The sequence below is a fragment of the Xyrauchen texanus genome, chromosome 1 (genome assembly GCF_025860055.1).
Source record: "Xyrauchen texanus isolate HMW12.3.18 chromosome 1, RBS_HiC_50CHRs, whole genome shotgun sequence".
In the NCBI taxonomy this organism is placed as follows: Eukaryota; Metazoa; Chordata; class Actinopteri; order Cypriniformes; family Catostomidae; genus Xyrauchen; species Xyrauchen texanus.
The window spans coordinates 53,413,146-53,432,161 of NC_068276.1; the positions used below are offsets into that span (position 1 = coordinate 53,413,146).

Here is a 19,016-nt window from a genome sequence, read left to right on the forward strand (position 1 = left end):
AAGAATATCAATATCAGAGTTACATTGTATGACCTGAACAAAATGTGCCTTTTCATAAAAATGTCAAAATATTGATATTTAAGGATATTACCAAAGAAGGTTTTTTTTCCTTCTAAAACTAAAGGGGTCTAATTAAAGGGGACCCTTTCTGTTTTTTTTTTTTCACATTGTAACAAAATGGCTTATAATATATATAAATCATGTAAAAAAATAAATAAATAAAGAAATAATAATAAAATAATATTCTGTACAACTCATACCAGCACTTTATTTTTCGAATTTGTTATATTTTTTCCAATTTATTTATAAATGTATTTTTTACTATCTCTGGATATGTTTGACTTTAGGCCCCACAAAAAAAAAAAATAAGATAAATGACACTGAACTGCAGTAACTGAAAATATATTCATCATAGAAAGGATATATTAAAGAAATTATTTTGAGTGAATTGCAATAAAAAAAATAAAAAATAAAAGTTTCTTACACACCTGATGGTTCAAATATCACAGTCAAGACTGAATTTCACATTTTACAATGCAACCAAGTCTAGAGTGCTTTTTTTTTTTTTTTACTAAAATAAAGTGTAGGCTATCAGATAAATTAGACATCAAAATGTACATCAATTACATTAGATGACTCCATTTACAAATCTTCAGAAAATATATTTCACAGTTTTTTTTTTTTTTATCAACTGCTTTCAATATTTTGTGAACAAAATGTAATCAAATTGTCTCCTACATGTGGCAAAAGCAAAATTTCCCAACTTTAACTTAGTTTAAACTCAAATTCAACCAGACAGGATCAGTTGACTGGAGCAGCCCGCAAACCTCTGATGACGTCATGAGAGGAAATGGAACATGGAGCACGGGGCTCAAAGAAGAACACACTTCTCAATGGATTGAACGGCTCTGATCATATTCACGGATTTACCATCTGATTGCACTTTGTGGCTTTGGATCACACATTCCTCCTGTATGTTTCGTGCAGCGAGCTTACTATGAACAATCTCTAAGTAAAAAAAACAACTTTACGCCTCCAGATTCACAAGAGTGGTTTTATTGTTCGGCATGCGGAGATATCGCGTTTAACGATCCGTTTTTGGGAATTATAGAATAACTATCACATCGAAATCGTTTCGCTTTAATTTAAACGCACTGTGGCAAGCCAAATGTGCATCCGCATTGCGCACAGAAAAAGTTTATGTGATCAGATTTCCTTGAGTTTGTGAGACTGTTATCTTGGGATGGTTGCAGCTGTCTCGTAGAAGAAGTGAGATCAACACTTTGACTGGCAACAAAGAAAATGTAGCGAGTTTTAAGTAACATATTATCAGTTGGGCTGCTTCTTTGCGCTATAAAGCATCGGAAACTTGCCGTTTAATCGACCGATATCAGAAAGCTGTAGAAGAGATGGAAAACAAAAGAGGATATTCGACCTTTTCTTTTCGGACTGGAAGTGTTAAATCTTAAAAAAATCAGTCAGTATTTTGACCATGACTTAAAAGTACTGACCTGTGTCTTTGACTATTTATTTTGATGGCTATTGACGAATATTTGTGTCAAAGATCGAGAGGCAGCGTTTAGATAAAAACAACAACAACATAAGGCTTCTGGGCTGTTTATATGCTAATTGAACCCACTTTTCTCGCCTGTGTATTCACAACGAAGAAAGGAGTAATGTCGGTGGGCGCTACGTGCGTCCTTTTCCTGGCTTTTGTGCTGCTTCGAGGCGCGAGCTCTGCAGGATCATCTGAATGTAAATCATATGATGAACGCTCTAGAAATGCAGGGAAAAGCTCCCCGTCTGTGGCCACACTGGACAGGAAAGTGGTCTGCAGCAATATGGAACTCCATCAGGTGCCTTCGACAGAATCATTTCCCAACAGGACAGTCTCACTGTAAGTCAACACCCGTCTATCATGCATTAGGCCTACACCATTTGTCATCTCAGAATTAACAGTAGGACTGTATATCTACGTGCATTTCGTCTCGCCAGTTATTAAAGCCCCGTTAAAGAGAAAGACACCAACGTAACTTCCCATGTCCCGCACTTTGGTAGAGGTCAGACTGACTAACAAAAGTATAAAATCAAAGCCAGTGGGTAAAACATTTTTAATTGATGTTTATGAATACATAGTTGAGCTCCTATAATAGCATAATGTCTATTCAAATGAGAGGTTTTCTATCTACCTCACTCATACGTGGCATATATCTGCTACTTGGGGGTAACAAATATTTGTACATATAAAAAATATATTATTATTATTTTTTAATGTGTGTGTGTGTGTGCTTATATATATTTAAAATACATTTGATATAATATAGTGTAAAATAGGTTGAATACTGTGCATTGCTTTTAGGTCTAGCTTGAAAATGTGTCCATTTATCAACATTGTCAAATCAAATACTTATTCAAAATATGACATGTTTGTCCTTTGTTTTTAATTCCTAATTTATGTCACGGTTGTTAATGCAAATATGGTATTTTGTATATAAGTTATAGGCCTAGGCCTAAGCCTAACATTATGTATACATTACATATATGTATATATATATTCATTATTTTTTTTTTTTATACACACACACACACTAATATAAACTTTTGGATATATTACTGTATTCTGGAAACATTTTGATACATTACATATATTCTATGTATTTAGTGTCTGTTTACCCTTGATTTAAAAAAAAATATAAATGTACTCAGTCTAGAATCTAGAAAGTTTTAGAGTCTTTATAAAAAAAATGGATCTTAAACATCTTGTATAGGTTTACCTTTTATTATATTTAAGATGGGTTTTGCCATGGAAGCTGTCATGTTGCTCAAAAAACAAAGCAATATTATGCCTAGAAAAATTAAGTGGCTTAACTTCCCACTGTTCTCTATGTGTGGCTGGTAGTGCAGCCTTATAGGGTCTAAATACAAAAGCATACCACGTGACATTGTCTTTCAGAGATGGATGCCATGGCATGTCTGAAAGCCTGAATGGTACTTTCATCTTTCTTCTTATGCTGAGTGCACTGAAAGAGCAAATGTGAAAGCACACACTTTGACCTGGGTGAAAATAAACACTGATGAAGCCTTGATTTAGGTGTGTATGAAAGTGAATTTCTGTTTCTAAAAGCTTATGTGTAGACATTTGATCATGAAGCTTAGATTGAAAATACAATTAGTTAAAGGGATAGTTCTCCCAAAAATGAAAATTCTCACATCATTTACTCACCCTCATACCATCCCAGATGTGTATGACTTCTTTTCTTCTGTAGAACACAAATTATGATTTTAAGGAAGAATGTTTTAGCTGTGTAGGTCCATACAATGCAAGTGAATAGGTGCCAAAATTTTGATGCACCAAAAAGCAAATAAAGGCATCATAAATGTAGGGATGTTCGGAATGACTAATTTCACTGGCGTTTAAACAAACTTTTGGATTTGACTAGTCTATAATGAAACCAACTTACAGAAAACAGTAAAAATGCTAAATTCAGCTGAAAGTGGATAACTTGCTTGCCTGCGTTATCATCATTGTACATTGTACATTTAAATATAGAACATGACACGCTTTCACCATATGTTAATTATAGACAAAACAAAAGCTAAAAAAAATTTCCGCAAGAATGAAAGCGCGAGAGAAAGTAGGCAAAGACCCGCCGCAAGAGCATCCAAGCACAGAATGATCGGCTTCAATCAAACAGCTCTGTTTTTACTGTAGATGTCATAAACTTTTTAATTCAGGTTTATTTATTGAAAACAATTGAATACTGCAGGACTAATAGTGCAACCCTAGTAGCCTATTCTAAATGTAATTCAAGTAAAAGTTACTTATTAAAGTAACATTAAATCAGTCAGGACACTGTTGAAAATAATTAACAGGTATACTAAGCCAAATCTATGAGAGAGAAAAAAATGCTCTGAAAAGTTGCGCATTTCACGACGTGCAGACGTGCATTAGCCATTGATCTAATATGACAGCTTTTAAAGAACTTTAACCAATAACAGTTACATGTAGCCTAAAATAAACCTAATGTATCCTAAACATGATGTGCAGACAGAATCAAAGATAGTAGTCGGCACCTTGTTGAAAGTAGCCTTTTTAATCAGCAGATTTAAAAAATTGCATTCCTAGCCTAAAACAGTCCTTTTCTAGCCTACTTAAGCAAAATGAACATGTCGACATAGTCCAGTGAAAGACGGGACTTGACACACCTGAGGCTGCTATCCTGCACTTGAAAAAGCCAGGTCGGCAGGGAATTAACTTATAAGCACGCATAGATTTAAAGAAGACTCAAATGTGAAAACATCCAACTTTCAAGCCATTCATTTCCCGGACCACCATCGAAGTGATTTCATAGCTTCTTAACTTTGCTGAGTTTGCTGAGCTAGTCTAGCAAGAGGATATATTCCTGCGCACGCCGCAAGAGAGTGAGGGAAGAAGAACGTGCAGCCTGAGGTGAAATTAAACTTTGTATCTGTTCCAGATATCCTCTTTTTTTTTTTTTTCAATAATTTTTGTGTTATTAATTATATTTAAAAAGTGTAACATAAATATGACATTAATTTAAGTACAGCCTCTATAAAAATATAATGTCAAACATAAATGGATAAATTCTCCCTGCCAAGTAGAGGGCAATATGCATGAAGAATTTGAATCACCAAAAACGAAGAATTTCTCACCCACACTTACCATATCACTTCTGAAGATGATAATTTAACCACTGGAGTCTTATGGATTACTTTTATGCTGAGTTATGTGATTTTTGGAGCTTCAACGTTTTGGCACCCATTCACTTGCATTGTATGGACCAAAAGAGCTGAGAAATTCTTCTAAAAATCTTCTTTTGAGTTCAGCAGATGAAAGTAAGTCATATACATCTGGGATGGCATTAGGGTGAGTAAATGATGAGAGAATTTTCATTTTTGGGTGGACTATTCCTTCAATGTGGAAGTTTATTTCTGTTTCTCCTCATTGATGTTTGGTGAAGCTTGAAGATTGTAAGTTGGTCCCCTTGAATGAGACATCTAATTAAAATTCAGCAATGTGAAGTTCTCAGTCTCCGTACTGAAAGTATCAACATAACAATGTGCAAACTTAACTTAAACTCCACTGATTGCTTCTCGGTTCCTTTGCCATAGTTCATCCATTTGCAGAGAAGTGTGTTGGGTTGGGGAATGTAGACCCAGCAGTTTTGTCACTTTGCATGATCTTTTCTTCGGACTGATCTCACAGTGAAACTGGAAACAATAGGTTGATTTTTCTTTCAGTCTGTGCTTACTGAAATTCAAAACACTGCCCCCAGTGGCCAAAGTGGTAAGTGTTGTTGGGCATATGGGCACATGTGAGCTCCCATTTTCTGGCTGAAATGTCCACAGAGTGGTGACATGGAGTGCCATTTTTTTTATTTTCCTGGTCAATGGCTGTACTGACATTGTACTCAAATGGCTTTCATGTGCTGCACAAGTCTGTTGGGTATACTGCAGTCTTGTCACATTTGAACTTTTTGTTTAGCCTCCCATTCAGTGCATGTAAACACGCTGCATGACCGTGAGGGAGGATTACATCAAGATGTAGATTGGAATGCAGGTGCAGAATTTATTTAAATGGTCTACTCCTCTTGCGCTGTTGCTGGCATGCTGCTGCCAATGCTGGCATGTGTGCCATAGGTTTCTGACCCCTGTTTTATAGGGTAAAATGCAACCTCAGAATTGTGCTCGTCACTAATTATGCAAATGTGATTACTTCCTGGTCAATGCTGGATCGTAACATGCTTCTGGTTGCTTCACAAGGGAAGGTAAACATGCTGGAGCCAATGCAAAAGTGTCTGATGGGAGATGCCACTTGTCAGTGAGTTGCTGTTCCTAGGGTACCGAAATCTCTGAAACTTCATGCAGACTTCCCATGTGATCATGTTGGTTTTCTTGGGGAGGGTTCTCCTGTGGAGAGGATGTGATTGGATGTGCACACATTACCAGGCTGTGGCTATCCATGGCTGGAGTCCTATTGCTACTTTAAACCTTTACTGATGCTGAAAATGAATAACATCCTCAATCTGATGGGGGAAACCCTTTACTTAACACATATTTGTGGGGTTAGCAGGTTTATTGTGCCACCCTTTACCAGTGTTTAGAAGACAGTCTCCATTTAAAAACTTTAAAAACTAAAGTGTATTTGTTTTTTTATTTTATAATACTTTAAAAAAAATATTGATCCTATGGTATTTATTTTATGTTTTTTGGGGTTTTATATACAGCATGTATCAAATGGCTATATGTGACATCTACAAATTGCAAGCATCAGAGCCCCCATTACATTACATTTTCTTCTGTGCAGGACAAAAGTTGACATTGGCATTTACTTTTACCACACTGCCATTATGCTTGAACTGCTGTTGTTTCAGAAATTATTTGTCATTTAATGGTTACTGCTTTACCTCACCTCAAATATCCAGTTGATGGCTTTTTCTTAGTGTCCGCCCAACATTGATGAAGCATTTTGAATTGGAACAAAACGGCTTCATAGCAATTCTGTTGTAAATGGAGATTGTGTGTGCAGCTGTCTTTAAACATGAGTTTAGTTGTAGAGTTTGGGCTTCTAGGGAGCTGTTGAAAGTTACACCTGGACTGAGCTGTCCTCCCCAAAGCACACCTGGTAACTGTAGAGAGAGGGATAGGTTTCAGACAAGCTGCTTAAAGTTCTTTAATTGTTTCAGTTGATTACCTTAATCTTTCACAGTTGAAACTCAGCTATAGAATGTCCACTTGTAAAATAAGAACAATACAGAATTCTACAAGATCGAAAGGTATAATAAAGCAATTAGGGCTGCACCCCGATAGTCGACTAACCATTAGTCGATGAGAAGAGTCTTGGTCGACCAAGTTTTGATTGGTCGGTTTGTCCAGGAGAAAAAGAAGAAAAAAAACTCAGCAGGAAACCGAAGAACACCGGTATTACCGCTGGTTGGACGTTAGGTGGTACTATGGGATAATTTTTGTTAAGCAGGGTTAGGGTTATGTCTACACAATAAAGCAAGACACCTTGATTTAAAACTTTTAACTTTTATTTATTTTAACTAAAAGTTCAAACAAAACTGGAATAAAATAAGTGCATTAAAATGTATTGTTTGTGGTCTTTTTGAAAGATGGCTTTACAACAGTTTTAATTTAATTTTAATTAATTTAATTTAATTAATTTAATTTGACCAATTGTCACACATTATACATACATTTCTGCATATACATGGTGAAATTATTTATTTTTCACATATCCCAGCTAAGCTGGGGTCAGAGTGCAGGGTCAGCCATGATACTGGCCCCTGGAGCAGATAGGTTCAAGGGCCTTGCTCAAGGGCCCAACAGTGGTGTCTTGGTGGTGTTGGGGCTTGAACCCACGACCTTCTGATCAGTAACCCAGAGCCTTAACCGCTGAGCCACCACTGCCCCAACAGTTGATAACATCTCTCTGGCAAAGAAGCTTCATCTGTGCATTCTCTACCCGCCGGCAGGTCTGGGCGATAAAACTATATCAATATTTATCGCGATAAAAAAACTTCACGATATCGACGATATGCTTTTGAGTAATTTTCTATATTTAGCCTGTGTTCTACATCTAGACATGCGTGTTGCTAAAAACACTAGCAGTTTGGCTTTCTTATCGTATGTTTCCACTGGCACTTATTACAATTTTTAATCAAATTAATTACATGATGTCCCGATTAATTAATCACATATACAAATATTTGCTGAGAAAGCCCCTCATATAACAATAATTCAATATATAATGATGAAATAATTATACATAGTTATCTTTAAATATTTACAAATTTTATATATATATATATATATATATATATATATATATATATATATATATATATATATATATATATATATATATATATATATATATATACAGATAATTAAAATGTATTACATTCTTGTGGCAGAAGAGTTCATCATTGATGAGACAATACAAAAAGCGGCTTTAGAATACAATGTATTGTTTACTACCATATTATTGGTCATAAGTCAATCTTTGACATACAGTTCACAGCAATCCATTTCACAAGTGAATTTGTCAATCAGTTGGAGATTTATTATGAGGGCTTGTTTAAGGACCCGTCAATTTCAACACGCATCAGACATGCTTGTGAATTGTCTCTGGTGCGTTGTGTCATAAACATAACATTTTTAGGTCACTGTGTCAAGTTAAATATAGTTTAATACTTAGAACACATCTTGAGATCCCTTAGTTTGAATTTGCGCTCCTTCAAGTGTTTTGAACGCAAGAATGTAACACAAGTTTGCGTTGTTCTGCCTACTGAAGTGTTTTCTTCACTGTATAAACTGTGCTTTGCCACACAGCTGAGATTTCAATTACTGCCCTCTGGAGTAAACAGGTGTTACTACAAGCTTGCATTTCTTAAGCTGCGTACACACTGCCAGCGACTTTGTTGCTGCAGGTCGCCAGTGGCTGGCGGTGAAGTCGCTAGTGGGCGTTCCCACTACTGGTTGCCTAGTAAGGTTTATAAATGACATTCACGGATGTCATTCCATTGCTCTTGACAGCAAATCGCTTTTCTTGGCGCTAAAAGCAAACATTTTGGAGGGAAAAGACTAAATATAAATGGAATCAGTACATAAAATGCTTCATATCAAAGATGAATGAGAAACAAGGCGTGCTCTTTGCCATAGCGGCTGTTTATCTGCGGCGAAAACGCAAACGCCGGTCTGTCTGGGTCCACAAAACCATTAAATCTCGGAGTCAGCACGGCGAGTACCACTGGCTGGTGCAAGAGCTGTGGCTGGATATACCATATCCATATGATAGAGCACTGGAGAATTGCTAACATCAAGAATTAGCCTTTCATCCATCTTTCCGTTACTGCAGGAGCTGAGAGAGTAAGAGAGAATAAAGTTGAACTTGTCTCAACTTTGTCGCTTCACTGGACACGCCCACATCTAGTCGCCAACGGTCGGGACAGCTCGTGTCGCCGGAAGTCGCTGTGCTCTCATTGAAAATTATTGGGATGGAGTTGCTGTCGCGCATGATGTCGCTGGCAGTGTGTACGCACCTTTAGGAATCTTCTTTATGGGCATGTGATTAAATGAGTAAATATTTTTTACGCGTCATTTTTAAAAAGATTACTCGCACTGAATTAACACGTTAAATCGACAGCCCTAAAATATATATATATATATATATATATATATATATATATATATATATCATTAAATCGGAAACCTCGGAGCTGAGGCATTAGTGAATATTCTCGCTTTAGTGATTTTGCATTGAAAATTTTATCATTTATTTAAAAAAGAAAAACTTAAAATACATTTCTAAATTCAAATCGCACTCCAAACGAAACGAAAACGCAAATAAATAAATAATAAAGTGATAAAATATTTATACATATATATATATATATATATATAAGTAACCACCTTTCCATTTACCTTCAGGCAAGTATCCTTCTAAACATGCAGGCAGAAAATTTCTCACACAAATGAAGACATAAAAACAATTATAAATGTAAAAATAAGTATTATAATGATGATAATAAACACTGAAATATAAATCATGCTTCGAAGTGAACGTGTTTTTGTATTTTTTTTATATATATTTTGTAATATTTTATACAGTTTGTATTATTTTATAGGCTGCAGAGTTGCATTCACAATAAACTGCTCTGTGGAAATTAAGTGAACTGAACTCAAAGCCCCTCTTGATCTGAGTTTTCTGAGGTCATTTGCAGCGCTCATAAAAAAAAAAAAAAAAAAAGACAGAAACAAAGTGTGAGATCCTTAGATGAGTGTGTTCCTCGAGACTGCCAGTCTCTGTATCAGCGCGTCATATATGCGCATAGACGGCTTTTCTGTCATCTGTTCTTAAAATAATAATAGTGTTTCTTCAAGCGCGTGTCTTTGTGTCTACGGGCAAATTATTTGTAATATTAATTTGATAATAATAGTCTAATAATAATATTATTTTAATAGATGAATGGGAAAACAAACCAAATATCATCTTGACATCTTCCTCTTTTGTAAGTCGCTTTGGATAAAAGCGTCTGCCAAATGAATAAATGTAAATGTAAATGTTCTAAGGCATCAGTAATTGGCGGTCACTCTGACCATCGTCGATCCCCGAGATCATCGTCTGTTTGCTCAACCCGAATGTGCATTTCCCTCTTTCAGGATCATTACCGCTTTTGCTGGTGTCACTGCGGCTTGCTTCATGTATGCGCTTGTAAAATTTTTATTTTTAAGCCTCATTATTACAGTTTAGTATTTCTCTGTAATGTAGAACAGTGTTAACAATATTACTGATAACATTCTTTCTCAGCCCTGGAACTCAAACCATTTTCTGATGCCTCCCAATTATTTCAATTTTATTAGTTTTTTTTGTGCATTTTATTTTTAAAGGAATAGTTAGCCCAAGAATAAAAATCGTCTTCATTAACTTAACCTCATATCGTCCCAAAGCACTATGACAATTTGTTTCCATGGAATACACAAGGTGATTTAAATTATATATATATTTTTTTTAAAGATGATTAGGAATAAAGTGTAGAAGTCAAACAGATCACTTTTATGATTTTTTTTTCTTGACAGCCCCAGTCCTGATTCACTTTTATTATGGAAAATAGTGGGCAGGATAGTCTTAAAAATGTAATCTTTGTGTGTCCACTGAAAATGAGATGAGAGTGAATAAATAATTACAGAATTTAAATTTTTGGTTGACCTGTTCTTTGAATGAAGGCACATTATAAGATGCTAGACAATATAAGCTATCCTTTGTATATGAGACTGAAACATAATGTGTTTGCAGCTTATATTGTTATTGATCTTCTCTTTTGACTTCTTGGAGAGAATTGTTCCAATTATGTTCAGATTTGGATTTGAAGAAAATAAGTTGTGCATATTTAGTAGTGCTGCACGATTAATCATATCACAATCACGATGTCAGCCTGTGCGATTTTATTAAATAAATAAGTGCATGCGTGGACGTGACAGCCCATTCTCTCAGAGAGCTGTTTGCCCATTTTCTAAACAGCTAATAAAAAGATGACCAGTCTGTCTCAGTTTAGGGAGTGGCACATGTGGTCATGTCACGCGAGTTTCCGGTGTGCAGCGTGGAAATCAGGTGAAGATGGATGCCGAGCAGACCGACACTGAACTGGTGGCCATAACACAAACACAGATCACAGCTTGGCGATCTGCTTTAACCCTCTTGGGCATGGAGTTCACCAGAGCTTCACAGGTTGCCACTGGAGTCCTCTTCCACTCCTCCATGACGACATCACGGAGCTGGTGGATGTTAGAGACCTTGTGCTCCTCCACCTTCCGTTTGAGGATGCCCCACAGATGCTCAATAGGGTTTCGGTTTGGAGACATGCTTGGCCAGTCCATCACCTTCACCCTCAGCTTCTTTAGTAAGGCAGTGGTCGTCTTGGAGGTGTGTTTGGGGTTGTTATCATGCTGGAATACTACATTAAAAACCAGCTGACCAAATTTTACACTAGTATTCAGTTGCCAGGTATTAATGCAAAGCCAACATTTATGTGTTTTTAACATCACTTTTTTGATCAGTATGGTACTACCTACGCCTCATTTTGAGCCAGGATAAACCCTGGTTATATGGCGATATTTTGGCTTTAAGATAACCGTCGCTGAGCAGAGAGAGGTACTGTGCAAAATTTGCTAAATTAAAGTTGCTACATCACATGACAACACAACACATTTTTATCAGCACCTGAAACGGCACAGAGAAAAGTATGATGAATGCATGACAGTGAAAGCCCAGATTAGTACTTTATGACAGGTTTTCACAGAGATATAAAGAAATCACTGACTCTAACGCACTGCTTGGCAAGAGACATGATGCACCGCTAGCAAAGTGGGATTTCAGAAAATTATCAGAAAGTTCAGAAAGGTCTACACTGGACAAAATAAGTAGAACTTTTTAGAAAGAGGATTTGGAAAAACCAGTTGGTCATTTAAAAAAATAATAAATAAATAAAAAACTGTTTAAGTGGTTTGAGTGAACCACACTTTTATATCCAGTTTATACAAAGTACATGTTACATCCTGCTTAAATGTCCTTGTTTGTTTGGACAATCTTATTTTTGTGAACATTTGTATGTTCTTATTTATTGTTCTATTTTATTTAGGTGTAATATTAAGAAAATAACAAGTTTGCAGTAATGCAAAGATATTATTTATTTTTGTAAAAATATTTTAATTTAAAAACACTGTGCATTTATAGTTGTTGTTGCTAGTTTGTATGTTTGAGTTGAGAAATACACATTTCAGCAGTATAAGTAATCTATTTGTAGATTTTCCTATAACCAAGCAAGCTGACTCATGATTCCATTTGTTTATTATATCGCATTTTCGACATTTTCCCCAAATCGTGCAGCCCTAATATTTATATTTATTAGACTATGCTGCTCTATTTTACGTAATTATATTATTTACAATGGTATTATTTGTTGTTTCATCACTGGGTCCTTGCAGGGCTTTTACAAATCAAGATAAGGTGATATCTTTACTGTCTGTCTGCAGCACTAGGAGACCTACAGGTGCTAGACACTAATTTGCATGCTAATTGTTGTCAATCACTTAAGGATTTTGCCCTCCAGACAAAAGTCAAAGACATCTTAATGCAGATAATTGGCAGAGAATGTAGAGAAACCAACAATAGACAATGCAATGGATTGGACTTGCATTGTTCTTACCTCTTACTAACCTAGTTTCCATCCACTTTTTGCGCTGTCTTGTTATCGACAAATTGAAAATGCCAAAAATTGTTTTTGATTTAAAAAAAAAAATAAAAATTGCCGTCTTCTACCTGTTTCCATTCAAATGGCCTTTTATCGATAAAAATGGTGTGCTGAGGACGTCATGCTTAAAAAAACACTTTGTCCCATAAGTTTTGGTTTATCGCAAAATAAATCTGCCCTTAAGCCGGTAAGCAATGCTGTTTAAAATGGCGGAGGACATTGAGGTTTCTAGTGAATGACTCTTGTGCACCGGCTACAGCGAACTGGGGAGAAATATCACAATATAACACAATACTAATGTTTTAACTTAGTTTTCAGTCACAGATTTAATGCATCTTTGCACACTTTCCACCACTCTTTCACATTGCTGTTGTTTGCCACTCCTGGCACAAAAATTCAAGCAGGAATGGAATGGGTGCCATACATGTAGAGATGCTGATTTAAGTGCTTATATATAATAAACAGAGTATAGACCGGAAACTAGGGTTGAAAAAGGGGGGAGCAGGCTCAGGATTTGATCCAGGTCAGAGTCAAACCTTGGTCCCCGTGAGCATTTGTCCTTAGAATTTGTGCAGCCCACTGCACCACAGCTTGAATCTGTTCTTTTTAATGATTCGGTCAAACCAATTCACAAGTTGGTCTGAACGATTCATTAGTGTTTGATCTAAATTTAAATAAAAATAATAATATTTATACCAAAAAATCCTCATCCAGTAATTACAAACAGCTGAAACACTCAAGGAAAATTGGTGGGAACAGTGTGGGAACCCTGCTTGTAGGATGTTGTAAAACTTGTACTTAAGCCCACAATGGATGCATTTATATGCCTGCTTTTCCTCATGGGATCATATTCTAGTCATGAGAGAGAGGGAGGGGAATAGCTGCCATCTGGGAAATTGCTGTGCTTATTATAATGTCAGTATCATTCTCAAGTTGATCTTGACTTGAGTCACAAGGCTGCTTGTGGTTATCTATCTCTACAAACTCTTGCATGTTTTCTCCTTGTGATGGGGAATCGTTTCTGAAAGCCAAATTAATGATGCCCAGAATTGAAACGTAAACAAATAGGACTATAATTGCAGACAGATGAGAAGTCAATATGAAAGAACCATCTGATAAAAGTATGAAAATAGTCCACAGATAAAATTGAACTTGAATGTAAGGATGAAACATTTTATAGTAATTAATAAAATTCATTCAGAATCAATTTAGTTGATCAATTCATCTGAATTTTCAGTTATTGTGTTTTTAGTAGAATAAAGTCTCAGGGTTGTGTATTTTAGAGTCTGGATTAATTGTGTTACTGTTGAATACCAGTACCACCAGATTCAGTTATTTTTTCTTATACGATTTTCCTTGTTGTCACACCACCACATGTGTATTTAGTTGTAATCAATTTTAGCCCTGTGATAATAGATGACTAATTTTGTTTTAGAATCCAGAGTAGTAGCATTGCTGAAAACAACCAACCTTTGTAGTAAGTTGTACTTTAAAGTCAGGAGGATGTGGCATTTGCAACCCATTTTACTGAGTTAAACCGGATGACCCAGGTAAAAAGTAGGGTGAAACTTGGTTAATCCATTTGAAATTGTTTGGGTTGTGAAAAGTGGATGTTCCATTTTAGAGTTTGCAGTCAATTTTGGAGGACTTCTCCCTTCCTGGAACATCACCAGCACCCATTGATTGAAACCAAATGATTCTTAGTGACATCAGTCGAAAAGGAGAGCTGTTTCTGAGGTGGAGCAAGGTAGTAAATGTTATAGATGGATGAAATAATGTACACTGATAAATCATGCACTATATGACCAGGAACATTGCAGGTGCACTCAGTAACTTCTGTCTTTGTGTCATATAGTGACAACTAGTGGCTTGGATCTAACATCATTCAAAATCAATAGTTTTTAGTTTGAGATGCCATTGAAGAAATTCTGTATTCTCAGTCAGCCATAATTACTTTAATCAATGAGTGAAATTGTCAAATAACAGGACTGAGATGAAGCCTACTTGCTATTCGGCTGGTCATGTGACTCTAACATTGAAGCCGCCATGTGTGGACCCTCTCCACGTAGAATAAAACAGCTTTTGTAAGATTATTGATAGATTCTTCTATTTTTAAACTTTTTTTTAATGAGGAAAAAATTATTGAGTGCTCCTTTAAGAAAGTAAATGGGGTTCGTTTTGATTTCATGAACACTTTATAGTGTTGTTTTTACACTTGATATACTTTCTTAGTGCTCTGCACATCTGGAGTTTGAAAAATCACAATCTGTTAAACTGAGAATAAGGATAGCATAGGAACAGATTGTGTTCTCAAAGTGGGAAAAATATGGAGGCTGTCTCAGTAGGCAGAGCTTATAATAATATCACCCCTCAGCACCCCATCTGGCTGGGGCTTGTGGATAAGAGGTTGTGAGCATAAACAAGTGCATCCGGTTAAACTGTCCTTAAAACAGCCAACCTCAAACAGTTGTGGTGTTGTGTCTGTAATGAACATCACTGTTTACTGCTGAATAACACACAATGGAGTCATGCCTTAGAGCTTTCCCCTATGTTTTGGCTCTTGAAAGCAAAAACAAACATAACTCAACAGCACTGTATATCTAATGTAGAGTGTGTTTGGTGGTTTTCATTTGAATGAGTAGCTCAAACGAAACATTGAACCTTCTTCTAAAGTTAGTGAAATTATTAGAGCTGTTGAAATTAACATTTTAACGCATGCAATTAATATAAAACGTTTAAAAAATTTTTTTATATGCGATTAATGCATTTATCAGTTTGATATTAGATAGACATTTCATGCAGCTCCGTGTGAGTTCTCAACTCTGGTTGGAATAGGGCAGAACCAGAACCTTTGGAATGTGTCGGTGGACATTACACAGAAGCACACACTCACAACAGTTCTGTTTCAGTGATTGAGAAAGGACTTCTTAACCATATTGTTTTGTATAAAACAAACCCAGATGGGCCTTGTGATAACCAGCATTCACATGATTCACTAGACTGAAGCACCAGTGTTACCCTGGCATTGCAATGAGCTTCCGTCTTTTTGGACAATTCGGATAAAGTATCATTACATGGACAGTGCTTTTCGTGTGGAGTTCAAAGCGCCATGAATCATGTAAATGCAGCTTCACAATTGCTGTTGCAAAGTGGATAGCCACTATTAAAATTGAATGAGAGTTTAAGAGAGTTTAAGAGATGAGAGTTTAAGAGAGTTAATGCATTGCAATGAATATGCAACCTATGGGGACTAGTTCTTTCAGTTAGTCAACCTCCTTCACTACAATGATAGGATATCACTTGCATTTGCAACCAAATTTTGTGCTATGCGTCTAAAGTGAATATATTTGGCAACTATATATTTCACTCACCAGTAATTGTGTAGTTTAGTCATGAACCGTTCAGCAGCGAGATCCTTTCACAGCATGTTGAGAGTAAAAGTTGTTCTGTGTAATGCGTGTCCAAGATAACATTCACGCAACCCATTTGTAATTGAATATGGTCTCTTTTAATACCCTTCCTGTTTGTTGATCAAAAACAACTGCAAAAAAACCATTTAATTCTAATCATGCATCACACAGATGAGGTAAAACCATTTGAGTCCTCTAGTTAACGTGTGCTCATTTAAAGGTGCTGTATACAGAAATGCTGTTTTGTTTTTCATTTACTCACCCTCTTGATATCCCAGATGCGTATGACTTTCTTCAGCTGAACACATTTGAAAAAAAATATCTTAGCTCAGTAGGTGATCCTACTTTTGAATCTCCAAAAAGAACAGATAGTCAGCATAAACGTCATCCATGCGACTCCCATCGGTTAAATTAATGTATTCTAAAGTATCACGATTGCTTTTGGTGTGAAAAAGATCAATAGATCAAGAAATAAAAACACTAAATCATTGCTTCCGGTCCACAGCGTTATGCGTTTGTGAGAAAATCGCATTGGCATGTGAGGCATTCGAGAACAGACGCATGTGCGACACCCTGAAGAGCAGCATTGTTTACAACTGAGGAGGAACACTGTACAGAAGCTTTGTTTGCTTTGGTTCTAGTTCAGATCTGTATTTGTATCTGTTTGTTTACTGACAATTGTGCATTTGTATGCTTACCCTAGCTGTATCAACTGGAAGAAATGTGAGATTACATCTGTATTATGCCAACACAAATACATCACAGGAGAGACCACATGAACTTGGCGCTCTCATGAAGCTTACTAGAAGTTATAATTTATAGTTAAAAAGTACTTAAATATTTATCTTTTTTGCACCAATCGTTTCACTTTAGAAGACATTAATTTAACCATTGGAGTTGTTTGGATGACATTTATGCTGACTGTCTGTGATTTTTAGAGCTTCAAAAGTCGGATCACCATCCACTTGCATTTTAAGGACCTACTGAGCTAAGATATTTTTCTTCAAATGTGTTTTTCTGAAGAAAATCAAACACACCTGAGATATCATGAAGGTGTGTGTATGATGAGATAATTTTAATTGTTGGGTGAACTATTCCTTTAAGTGCCTTATTGGTTTGTGTAGAAAACCTTAAGCGCTACACTACCATCCCATCTGGTTGCAATAGAAATTATGTAGATGTCAGCATAATGACCATATTTTATTGTATCTATAGCTGCATTTTCTTTATGATTAAGAAGACCTATCATAGCCAGCTTAAAGTATTCTCAGCCACCTGCTTACTTGTAGGTGTAATGTGATTTGTGCATTCAAGTCGCTTTGGCAAGAACATAAATGTTGATTTAATGTTAATGCAAATATTATGCAACAAATAAAATATTTTCTATGCTACTTTGTGAGCAAGTCCAAGTTCAGGGAGTTCAGAGTCACTAGGGCAGTAGTGATGACAAATATCATTTTGAGCATGTTTGCTCTTGTGTCCTGTGCACAAAGTCACTTGTTAGCAAATAGACTAGATCAGTTTTACGCTTAAAGTTCCAATAGGTTTGTGTTTACCTACGATGTCCTTATTTTTAATATCAGCCATTTTTCTCTCCCCCCAGGATTTTGAGCAACAATAAAATCCAGAAACTTCTGAATGGCTCCTTCACTGGTTTGTCATCGCTGGAAAGACTGTAAGTTTGTGTTCCACTTCTTTTCTCTGTTTTAATATTTGTTCTATGGGTATAATTGTTGACTCATAAGATGTGAATTTGATCCCGTTTACACCTGGTATTAAGATGCGTCTTGTGTGATTCAGTCACATGTAGTCAGATGAGATGCATCACTATTTACACACCTGGCCATTTAGATGTGCCTCCTGTGAACACTTGTGTTTGGATTTGGAGGGGAGGGTTCTCTTATTACATGATGACATATATCACTATGTAAGTGTTTTTATCGCGATGATGATGATAAACCTCAACAATGTCTATGAGTCATCATTGTGTAGTTTGATAAAATACGATTGTGAATTGTGTTTAAAAATAAGTAATTAAATAATAATTGTATTTAGAAACCCAGTGAGCAAGCCGAATGCGACTTTGGCAAGGAACACAAAACTCCATAAGATGTTGGTTAATGGAGAAAAATAACCTTGGGAGAAGCCAGGCTTACTTTGGGGGCCAGTTCCCCTCTGGCTAACCAGCATGAATTTATGTGCTGTGCAGGTCATGGTTTAAGATTAGTAAACTAATTGTTAAGGTTCAGTGTTTAAAACTTTTTTTTTTAATGAACTGTGAGATTAATGACTAATGTCTCAGAAGTCCATCCTGGGTTTACTGCAGAAATTCACATAGATGCAATTGTCCTTTTTTAGTTGGCTGATGAAGGCTTTTGTTGGCAACTAAATGATAGTCTATGTATCCATTTCAAGAGTGCAGTCCATCAATAGACAAATGTGATGCAGGCAGAGATCAATGAGGTGGGGCATTTTGGTGAGGTTCGGTGGGGTCCATCCTAAGTCCAAGGTTCTTAGGATTCAGTGTCACTACTGTAGTGGTGCTTGTAAAATGAGCCCACCATCATGTGGTAGCTACATTACATCCTGTACATTGAAATTTAGTGTTGTTCTTCATGATTGCACTTGCCACATTATACAGCAGGTTGACTATACATGACCTTGATTTTCAAAGAGCTGTAGCTGTTGTTGGCCATAAACGATATTATGCCATATCATGTTATGGGTTGCTTTCAAAGAACTTATTAATAAAGGGATTGGTATGCTAAGTAGTGGTCGACCGATATATCGCAGAGGCTGATAAATCGGACGATATTCTGACTTTTTTCCA

The 19,016-nt window shown here is 36.2% G+C and overlaps 1 protein-coding gene across 1 annotated transcript in view; it reads left to right on the forward strand.

Annotated features, from left to right (window-relative positions):
* The first annotated feature begins 852 nt into the window (after positions 1-852).
* LOC127649460 (adhesion G protein-coupled receptor A3-like) overlaps positions 853-19,016 on the forward strand; it is a 63,298-nt gene continuing 45,134 nt past the window's right edge. The window contains 2 exon segments of the mRNA XM_052134939.1: positions 853-1,897; positions 17,790-17,861. Of these exon segments, the coding sequence (XP_051990899.1) occupies positions 1,623-1,897; positions 17,790-17,861 (347 nt within the window). The 5' untranslated portion in view covers positions 853-1,622.